General features: G+C 35.2%; 1 protein-coding gene across 1 annotated transcript in view; it reads left to right on the forward strand.

Moving 5' to 3' along the window:
- The window catches only part of HCN1 (hyperpolarization activated cyclic nucleotide-gated potassium channel 1), a 689,786-nt gene that overhangs the window by 577,381 nt on the left and 100,394 nt on the right, over positions 1-12,011 (forward strand). Inside the window, exon 6 of the mRNA XM_006865746.1 lies at positions 9,251-9,491. Within this exon, the coding sequence (XP_006865808.1) occupies positions 9,251-9,491 (241 nt within the window). The remainder of the gene's footprint in view (positions 1-9,250; positions 9,492-12,011) is intronic.

Consider the following 12,011-nt stretch of genomic DNA (forward strand, 5'->3'; position numbering starts at 1 on the left):
TTTGAGTTGTAGTGTTGGAGGAGAATACTAAAAGTGCTATGGACTGCCAAAAGAACGAACAGATCTGTTTTGGAAGACATGTAGCCAGAGTGCTCCTTGGAGACCAGGATGGCTAAGCTTTGTCTGTCATACTTTGGACATATTGTCAGGAGAGAACTGTCGCTGGAGAAGGATGTCATGCTTGGTAAGATGGAGGGTCAGAGAAAAAGAGGAAGACCCCCAATGAGATGGATCAGCCAGGTGTCATCATTGATGGCGTCAAGTGTGGCAGCAGTGGTGGGGTTGGCCCAGGATTGGACATTGTTTTGTTCTGCTGTGCATGGGGTCGCTATGAGTTGGTTCTGACTCGATGACACCTGACAACAACAACAACAACAAAGGAAGACCAGCTAATACCACTACTATTCAAATTTGTGCACCAACCACTGAAGTCAGTGATGATGAAATTGAACAATTATACCAACTTTTTTCAGTATGAAATTGATCAAATATGCTTTCAAAATGTGTTGATAATTATTGGTGAATGGAATGCAATGGTTAGAGACAAAGAAAAAGGATAATTCTATGGAAAATATGAACAGAGTGATAAAAATGATGCTGGGGATCCCAAGGTAGAATTTTGCAAGACCAAGGAGTTCTTTATTGTGAATATCATTTTTAGACAACACAAAAGATGATTATACATATGGACATCACCAGATGGGATACATAGAAATCAAATTGTGGGAAGAGACAGTGGGAAGTTTCATCTACATCATTGGCCAAAACAAAGTAAAGGGCAGACTGGAGAACAGACTACCAATTGCTTATATGCAAGTTCAGGCTGAAGCTCAACAAAATTGCAACAGGTCCCTTGGACCTAAAATGTGAACTTGAACATATCCTACCTGAATTTAGAGATCATCTGAAGAACAGATTTGATGAATGAGACATTAATGACAGAATACCAGAAAAATTGTTGTATGACATCAAGTATATTACACAGGAATATAGTAACATGTTTTTAAGAAGAGAAGGAAGGTAGAAAAATAAATAAATAAACAAATAAATAAATACATACATATATACACAAACAAACAAATTAATTAATAAATGTCAGAAGCGACTCAGAAATTTGCTCTCCAGCATAGAGATGCTAAAGCAAATAAAAGAAATGAGAAGGTAAAAGCTGAACAGAAAATTTCAAAGGGCACCTCAAGAAGAAAAAGTCAAATATTATAATGAAATGTGCAAAGATTTGGAGTTGGAAAACCAAAAAAAAAACCTGTTTAGCATTTCTCAGCTTAAAAGAACTGAGGAAAAAAATTCAAACCTCAAATTCCAATACTGAAGGATTCTTTGAGCAAAATACTGAATGATGTAGAAAGCATCAGAAGAAGATGGAAAAGAATACAAAGAATACTGTACCAAAACGAAATGGTCAATGTTCAACCATTTCAAGAGACAGCTTATGATCAAGGGCCAATGATATTGAAGAAAGAAATCTAAGGTGCACTAAGGCATTGGCAAAGAACTAAGCTCCAGGAATTGATAAAAACAAATTAATATCTTTGAACAAACTGATGCAGCACTAAAGGCTTTCATGCCAAGAAATTTAGATGACAGCTACCTGGCCAACTGAATGGAATAAATCCATATTTCCATCTATTAATTAGACAATATAATTAATATCACATGCAAGTAAAATTTTGCTCAAGATAATTGAAAAACTGTTCCAACTGTACATTGACAGAGAACAGCCAGAGGTTCAAATCAGATTCACATGAAGAGATGTAATGGGACATATCATAGCTGATGTCAGAGGGCTATTGGCTGAAAGTAGAGAATACCAGAAAAATGTTTACCTGTGCTTTACTGACTATGCAAAGGCTTTTGACTGTGTGGATCTTGACATGCTGTGGACAACACTGCAAATCATGGGTATTCTGGAATACTTCATTGCAATCATGGGGAACCTTTACTTAGACAATTCAAGCATCAAGGAGATACTGAATGGTTTAAAATCAGGAAAGGTGTGTACCAGAGTTGTATTCTTCCTCCATTCTAATTCAATCTGTATGCCAAGCAAATAATCCAAGAAACTGGGTAAAATGAAGAACTTGGCATCAGGATTGGAGGAAGACTCATTAACAGCCTGTGGTATGCAGATGATATAATCTGACTTGCTGAAAATCAAGAGGACTTAAAATCGTGATAAATATCAAAGACCACAGGCTTCTGTATAGGTTGCACCTCAGTTTTAACAAATCAAAAATCCTTACCATTGGACAAATAAATAAAATCAAGATAAAGAGAAATTGAAAAGGCTGAAGTTGTGAAAGATTTCATTTTTCTTGGATCCACAATCAATAGTTATGGAAGCCATGGAGTCAGTTACAACTCATAGCAACCCTGCACAGGGTTTCCAAGGCTGTAAATCTTTATGGGAGCAGAACGCCTCATCTTTCTCCTATGGAACAGCTGGTAGTTTTCAACTGCTGACCCTGAGGTTAGCAGCCCGATTCGTAACCACTATGCTACCAGAGCTTCTTAGTTATGGAAGCAGCAGTCAATAAATCAAAGGATGTATTGCGTTAGGCAAATCTACTGTACAAGGCCTCTTTAAAGTATTTAACACCTAAAATGCCAGTTGGAGGACTAAAGTTAACCTGACCCAACCATGACATTTTCAAAAACCTCATATGCATGTGAAACTTAAACAATAAATAAGGAAGACAGCAGAAGAATTGGTACATTTGAGTTAGGGTTTTGGAGAAGAATTTTAAAAGTATCATGAAGTGCCAGAAGAACACACAAATCTGTTTTGAAAGAAGTACAACCAGAATACTCCTTTGAAGCCATGATAACTAGACTTTGTCTTTCATGCTTTGGACGTATTATCAAGATGAACCTGTTCCTGGAGAAGGACATCATTCTTGGTAAAGTGGAGAGTCAGTGAAAAAGAGAGGACCTCCCCCCATCCCCCCAACGAGGTGGATTGATACAATGGAAGCAGCAATGGGCTCAAGCATAGCAGGGATTGTGATATGTTGCAGGACAGGGCAGTGTTTTGTTCTGTGGTACATGGGGTCACACGATGGGTCAGAAACAACTTGAAAGCACCTCAAAACAACAACAACATAATAAGTTTAATGTAGATACTTTTAGACTTTTTTCCACATGAATATAATTTTTCGTAAGTGTATATCCTGTGGTGTTTTAAAACCTTTAAAAAGTTGTTTAATTTGTTCACTTTCAACCAACTATTGTGAATTGAGTGAAGGTTTACAGACAAGATTATCAGCTTTACCTTCAACAAATGATATACTTTGTTTCATCTCAATGATTAAAATCACCACTGTACAATTATTCTGCTTCTTGCTTGTGGTTCCTATTTGCATTTCACCCACATTCCTACCCATTATAACCTTTGTTTTTAGGAAATGTTGTCCTTTTGATTTTGAATGATTGACCTTTCCATGGTGAACAGACTTTACTAGTGTTGTTGCACTAGTAAACCTAACAACTAATTGGCTGAAAATTTGGCCACCAGGGTGTGTTCCATCTGTATCACATGGGAATTAGTTAGGAGTCCAGGTATGGTGCTGGGATTAATGCACTGCACTGCAAAGTTGGTTTGAATCTCAAGGTCGGTAGTTCAAGCTCCCCAGCTGGTCCTTGGAAACCCAATACAGGGTCTCTATGGGTCAGACCTGACTAGACTGCACTCAACAACAACAACATGGTGTGTTCCTTTTCAGACCTGAAGAGTGGTCAAAGGCCGCAGTCACAGGTTCCTCCAGTCTATTTCTGACCAATAAGCCTGGTCTTTTAAAATTATTATTAAATAATTTTGAGTTTTGTTCTACATTTTTTCCATTCTATCCAGGGCCCTCTAATGTGATCCTTTTCAGAGAAGTTGGTAACCAGGCACTGTCTAGTTCTTGGGGTCTCAGAGTCATGGAGTCATGGTATTCTACTCTGTATATGTACCAAAGTTTGTTTTTCTATTCTTCCAATGATGGGCACTTAAGCTGTCTCCATCTTTTTGCTTTCATGAATAGTGCTGCAAAGAACATCTGTGTACATATAGCTACTTGTGTCCTGGTGCGTATTTCTTGTGGATATATACCAAGTAGAGTGAATTCTGGGTCTTAGAATACATCACACCATATTCCACAGTGGTCAAACCATTTTATTGTCCCATCAGCAATGTAGGAGGAGCCCATTCTTTCCACACCCTTGCCAGCATTTGTTGTTTTTCTGTTTTTTTGAACTTTACTGTTAATGTTGGTGTGATATGATATCTCATTGCTGTTTTGATTTGCATTTGTGGTGTGAAGTTATAGGATCAGCACTGAACTGTTCCTTGGAAACTCTATACAGGGTTTCCAAGAGTCGAAACAGACTCAACAGCACTTAACAACAGAAACAGTGACTAATGATCTAGTGACTTCATGTTTGTTGACTGCCTGAATATCTTCCTTGGTAAGGAATGTTCTGAGCACATTTTTTAATTGGGTTGTTTGTATTTTTCCTGTAGAGATGTTGTAATTTTTAGGTATTAGTCCTGTACCTGATATGTCATTGCATTTTTTTTTTTTTTTTTCTTGACTGTGGGCTCCCTTTTTACTCTTTTACTGAAATCTTTTGATGCACATAAGTTTCTAATTTTTATGAGTTCCCAGTCGTCTATTTTGTCTTTTACTATTTCTGCTTTTTTTTTTTTTTTTGTAATGTTTGATAATGTCTATATGCCATGTATTACAGCCCTAAGTTTGACTCTATGTTTTCATTGATGATCTTTATAGTTCTCAATTTTGTAATAAGGTCTTTAATCCATGTTGAGTTTGTTTTGTATATGGTGTGACACAGCTCTTGTTTGATTCTTATGCAAATGGATTTTTTGCTTTTTCTAGCACCAATTGTTTAAGAGACTGTATCGTCCCCATTTAATGTGTTTTGGCCCTTTGTCAAAGCTCAGCTATTTGTATGTGGAAGGATTTACTTTCAACTCTGTTCCATTGATCTATGTATATTTCATATTATCAGTACCAGGCTGTTTTGACCACTGTGGCTGAGTAGTAAATTTTGAGATCAGGGAGTGAGAGACCTCCAACTTTGTTCTTCATCTTAAGCAGTGCTTTGTTTATTCGATATCTCTTTCCGTTCCATATGCATTTTGTGATAATTTTTTCCAACTCTTTAAAGAATAATGTTGGAATCTGGATTGGGATTGTATTATATCCATAGGTTGCTTCAGGTAGTATTGACATTTTCATAATGTTAGGTCTTCCTATCAGTGAACATGGTATATTTTTCTAATTTTGTAAATCTCTTTTTTCTCCTGTAGTACTGCTTTGTAGTTTTTATTTATATAATTCCTATGTTTCTCTGGTTAAACTTATGCCTGTACATTTTATCTTTTTGGTGACTATGGTAAATGATAAGAATCTCTGGTAGCATAATGGTTACAAGTCAGGCTGCTAATCATACAGTCAATAATTCAGAACAAAGAGCAGTTTCACCAGAGAAAGATGAGGCTTTCTGTTCCTGTATAGATTTATAGCCTTGGTAACGTTGTACAGCTTTGCTCTAAGTTGGAACCGACTCTATGGCAAATAACAACCACCATCATTGTAAATTAAATTATATTGTTTTCCTCATTTTCTTTTCAGAGCTGTCTTTATTAGTATTGAGGAATCAACTGATTTTTGCATATGATAGTGTACCTTTTTATAAGATCATATCATCTGCAAACAGAGAGAGTTTTACTTCTTCTTTTTCTATTTGCATGTTTTAATTTCCCTTTCTTGCCTTATAGCACTGGCTAAAACTTCCAACACCATATTAAATGGTGGTGGTGGTAGTATGCTGTGGTTCCTACTCATAGCGACCCTGTATAGGGTTTTCAAGGCTGTAAATCTTTATGGGAGCAGAAAGCTTCATCTTTCTCCTGCGAAATGACTATAGTTTCAAACTGCTGACGTTGAGGTTAGCAGCCTTACTCGTAACAATTATGCTACCAGAGTTCCTTCAATATTAAATAGGAGTGGTGATAAAGGGTATCCTTGTCTGGTTCTTGTTCCTAAAGGAAATACTTTCAGTTTCTCTCCATTGATAATCATGGTGACTGTGGGATTTGTATTGTTAAGTGCCATCTAGTCAGTTCTGACCCATAGTGACAGTTTATAGGGTGTCTGAGGAGCAGATGGTGATCTTGAAGCACTCACCTAGTGGTTCAAAACACCCACCATGTTAACCCATAGCACCACACCAGAACTCCTGCTTGTTTTTGTTGAATACCATCGTGTCAGTTCCGACCCATAATGACCCTGTATAAGGTTTACAAGGAGCGGTTGGTGAGCTTCATCCTCCAACAATGGGTTCAAACTGACTTTGCAGTGCAGCGCATTAACCCACAAAGCCAAACCAGGACTTCTTAGATGCTGATAATTATGGTGAAGAATTTCCATTCAATTTCTACTTTGTTGAGTGTTTTTATTAAGAATGGATGTTGGATTTTGCCAATGCCTTTTCTGCATCAATCGATATGAGTATGTGGTTCTGTTCCTTTTTTTATTTATATAGTGGATTATATTGATTATTTTTCTAATATTGATCCATCCTTGCATGCTGGTATGAATCCTACTTTGGATCATGATGTTCTATTTTTCTGATGTGTTGTTGAATTCTATTGGCTAGGATTTTTTTTTTTTTTTTTAAAGTTTTTATTGTGAATTGAGTGATAGTTTACATGGGATAGCATCGGTTTTACATCATTGTTTCATTGCAATGGTTAGTCTCCTCTGTACATCATAATTCAACAGTATTTGCTTCTATTTCCTCTGTTTTTTCTCTTTATTTGGAGGTAGGGGGATGTACACAAAAACACTCAGGAATATACAATAATTTAAATGACCAAAGGGCACATTCTGCAAGCCTATCTCCTGGTTGCCAGCACTCAGACTTTCTCTTTCCATGAGTCTCTCACCATGTCCTCATCTCTACCTCCATCACTGGTGTTGCTGTTTCTCTGAATAGGGTCCCACATTCTGCTCATGCTCTTTTCCCTTGATGGTCCCATGGTCCTTCATTTCTGGACTGTAAGATTAACTATACTCCCCTGTTTTTATTATAAATCTTCTACCTTTAGAGTTGTGACAGTTGCAATTAAACATGATAACAATTACTCACTATTGAATCATAAGAATCTTATCCCCATTTCTTTACACCAGACCCATCTAGACAAAACGAAAACTATTCAGTGGGAAGTCTACCTTCCCCTACACACTCTTAAACTAAACTCCCTCTTGAAAACTTGTAAGCCAGTCACTTCGTGCCTTTATCGCACCTTCATATTAGGTATATTGGCTAGGATTTTGGCGAGAATTTTTGCATCTATTTTCATGATGGATATTGGTCGATAATTTTAATTTAATAAATTAAAAATTTTAAATTTATTTTTTAATGATGTCCTTGCTTGGGTTTGGTATGAGGGTTAGATTGTTTGCTTTATATGTAAAACATCTTTTAGGGATTATGACATTGTGTCATAATTATAATCAGTGAAGCAGCAACAAGTTAATTTTAGAGAAGTTATCTACTGTACATATTTCAAAATCATGTAATTGTGCAATGAGTATTTTAATAATATGAGAAATTTATTGTGATTTTTTATTACCAAAAATTATCAACTCCTTTCTCAGATGTTTCAATAAATTTTCTAACATATATTGATTTTGAAATATCACAAGGAAATAAATCAATGTATTTTGAACAGTAATAAATGAAATCCACCTCTTTCCTAGTTTGCAACTTAAATTGTACTAAAATAAAAACTAAATCAGTACTATATGGTTTTACTAATAATATTCCTTTTAGGGAGAAATTCTTTTAAGGCAACATTTTTAATCCCATGAAGTATATTTCAAAATTTGATATAATTACTGTCCTGGGTTCAGCCTGCAACAGAATCATCCAAAAAGTCTGTGAATGAATAATCCTGTACCATGTATCATATATGATATTTTAATCTTGTTTTTGCTGCTATGCTCATTTTCTGGTTAGTGCTGCATATCTTATACTTGTACTATATGAATTTCCACCCTCCATGAAGCTCCATTTTTATAAACATAGCTCTGTTCCACTGAACTCACTGAGTATTTTTGAGAATGAAATACCTCCTTTTCTATTCTGGATGCCAAGTTTTGTGATTCTGTATTAGCTGGAATCATTTGAAACAACTCTAGACTAATAATCAGGTCTTTTTGTGAAGCAGTTATAGGTCAAACCCTTTGTTTTGAGAATCATATGAAAAATTACTGAGGAACAACATTGTGTTTGAATATAAGTTCCTATTGTGTGTGTGTGTGTGGTTTTTTTCTTATCTTTTTTTTTTTTGTGTGTGTGTGTGTGTGTGTGCTACAAATCTGACTTTATATAACAAAAACAACACACTTCATATCTTTATTTTGGTCCAGAGACATATTGATATTTCTGATCTGAAACAGAATGTGTAGAATGGAATCAAACTCACAAATCTACTAGAACTAGCATAAAATGAGTCTGACCCCAGAGAAGAAAAAAAAAAAGTCAGGAAAAGGAACTACAGTCTCTCTCCTGTCTAACATTGTCAGTGGAAATCCAAGCAGTTTTGAGAAGAGGGATACTATGACCTTGAAACTCATTTCATTTCAAACTATACAAGTACATTAGTGTGTCAGTACCCTGTCTTTGAATTCTCCATTGTCCCTTCTCTAATATAAATGTCTTTAACAACAACAAAAACCTCCAAGATGTTTTTCTCTGAAAGTTGGACCCTTGTTTCAGAATTCCAGTTAGTGAATGCAAGGTAGAATGTTCCACATGATGAATCAGAGAATGATAATATTAAAGCTAATAGGAAGTGTTGTTGCTTCATTCTTCATGAAAAAATAAAGAGAAGCTAAAATTATTCTACATCTTAGATGCTCTAATTTTATACATGGAATCATAAAGGAATGATAAACTATAAAATGTGTTGAGACTTTTTAATGTTTGCCTGTACTACACTAAATGCTGGAAAGAAAATTACAACACAAAAATGAAACATGATCCCTGAGTTTGGTGAGATACGTAGATTATTAGAATTTATATATATATATATTCTGAATTGAAATTATAATGTTATGAAATGTATATTTATGTACATGTATATATTTCAGCACATGTTTTCATGCTGATATTATTAAAGCTGCCATTAATTCTTGCTTACTTTTGCCATTTTTAGGAAATAGTCAACTTCAATTGTCGGAAATTGGTGGCTACAATGCCTCTATTTGCTAACGCGGATCCTAATTTTGTGACTGCTATGCTGAGCAAATTAAGATTTGAGGTGTTTCAACCAGGGGATTATATCATACGAGAAGGAGCCGTGGGCAAGAAAATGTACTTCATTCAACATGGTGTTGCTGGTGTCATCACAAAATCCAGTAAAGAAATGAAGCTGACAGATGGCTCTTACTTTGGAGGTTAGTAAACATGAAATGCAGTTGAAATAAAATCTTTGCTGAGATACATAGCTTGATCAGAATTTTAAGGATACCAAATTGCTGCTTTTTATATGTGAGTAGTGACAGCAAGAATTTATAATAGTATGATGAACAATGTTATGTGTTCATCAGGGCTTATACATTTATTAGTGCAGTAGTTGGAGTATTATTTCATTATCTTTAATTTAAAACAAGTACTATTAGCTTAAACTCAGTAGAAAGTATGTTTTTCTCTCACACAAAAGTCCTAGAAGGATGTGTCAGATAGGTTTCTTCACAAGAGTTTTCAGGACCTAGATTCCTTTAATTTTGTTCATCTGCTATCCATCAAGATTGATTTTGTTTTCTACAAGAGAAGAGTTGGTGCTTCTCCAGATTTTGTTATAATCCCCTGGAGTGGAGATACAAAGGAAGTAAAAAACCAGCAGCCTCTCCTTAGATTTGTTCCCAGAATTTGCCAGCATCAATGATCATTGGTAAGCATTTGGTTACAGGATCACATCTAACTGGAAGGAGGGATGGGGACTGTAGCCTCTAGCTGGGTAGCAATTTACCTTACTAAAGATTATGAAAATTTGGATTGTTGCCAATATATTTACTATAATAAAATATGTATATATACTTGTTGTTGATAAGTGTCATTGAATCAGTTATGACTCATAGTGACCTTGTATAGAGTTTCTGAGGAGAAGCTGGTGAGTTTGAACTGCCAACCTTGCAGTTCATGCTGACTTGTGATCCAGTGATTATCCTACAGAGCCACTCCAGGAGTCTACAGACTTGACTGCAAGGTCAGTTTGAATTGCAAGGTTGGCAGTTGTCTATAGATGCCTGGTGTGGCTCTGTAGGATTATCACTGAACTGAGAACTACAAGATCAGCAGTTCAAAGCTACCAGCTGTTCCTCTGAAACCCTACACCGAGTCAGTGAGTCAGTTCTGACTTGATGGCATTTACCAACTTTATATATATATATATACTGCTATATCTGTGGACGTGTACAAAAATTGCTTAATCGTACACTACACTTGCTGGGCAAAACACTATGCATATTGAAAATTGAGACAGATAACACCAAATTGCTTCTTTGAGAAGACTGCTTGTTTCTACATTGCTTTGCCAACTCACTTTTAGGTTTGTCTTTGTAATAAGTTAAAATGACATCCCTTATTATATAGCTTGCATTTCAGTTCTTGCCAGTGAGGTTGAAATATCTCCTTTTGGATTTACCAATCATTTATATTTATTTTACTGTTTCTCTTTCGGCATATTTCCCCACTGTATTGCTTGTTGTCTGAAAACCAATTTAGAGAAAAGTGCCAGACATGATCTTTATATATGTTGTACCTATCTTCTTCAAGAAGTTGCTTGTTTGTTTGTTAAGCTTCCTCCTGGTAGCTTTGATCATTCTAATCTTCATTTTTGTTGATTCATATCTGCTCATTATTTCCTTTAAAGTAGTAGCTAACTCATGTTTCTGAAGTAGTTTTTGAATATTATAAAATTATAGAAATTAGTATCTTATTTTTCTCTATTCTATTTTATTTTTATTGCATTGTATTATCACTATTATTTTATTATTACTCACTACAATGTATTGCTATATGTACTTTATTACATATTTTAGTTCTGTGTTTATACACTGAAAATATATTTTTGACTATACTGTGAAGTAATATTCTATATTTTTTCCAAAATAATCTATTTTTCCAGAATCACTAATACAAGATTTAATTTTCTCTGTAATATTTAAATATTTTGCTGAGTTTAAGACATTTTTTAATCACATCTAAGATATATTTATAAGGAAAGGTTCTGAATTTTATGAAACGATGGTTTTTTGGGGGGTTAGTTATCAAAATAACTATGTTATTATCAATCTACTGTGACTGAGTAACACATTTGTTGTTGTAGGACACATTGAGTTAGTTCCAATTCATAGCAACCCTATGTACAACAAACCGAAATAATGCTCAATCCTGGACCATCTTCACAATTATTGTTATGTTTTCCCCTACTGTTGCTGCCACTGCAATTTATCTTGTTTTGGGTCTTCCTCCTTTTCACTGACCTTACACTTTTCAAAGCATGATATCCTTCCCAAGGGTCTGGGCCCTCCTGATAATATGTGATACATCCTCACTTCTTATGAACATTCTGGCTGAACTTCTTCCTACAGAGATTTGTTTATTCTGGCAATCTATGGTATTTTCAATATTCTTTGCCAACGCCAGAGCTCAAATTTATCTATTCTTCTACTGTCTTCCTCATTCATTGACCAACTTTCAGATGCATATGATGTGAATGAAACACCATGATTTGGATCAGGAAAATCTTAGTCCTCAAATTGATCTCTTTGTTATTGAACATTTGAAAGAGGCCTTTTGCTGCAGATTTGCCTAATACAATACATGATTTAATTTCTTGACTGCTGCTTCAATGAATATTCATTGTGGATTCAAGCATATTGAAGTCTTTGAAAACTTCAATCTTTTCTCCA

The sequence above is a fragment of the Chrysochloris asiatica genome, unplaced genomic scaffold (assembly GCF_000296735.1).
Source record: "Chrysochloris asiatica unplaced genomic scaffold, ChrAsi1.0 scaffold00082, whole genome shotgun sequence".
NCBI lineage: Eukaryota > Metazoa > Chordata > Mammalia > Afrosoricida > Chrysochloridae > Chrysochloris > Chrysochloris asiatica.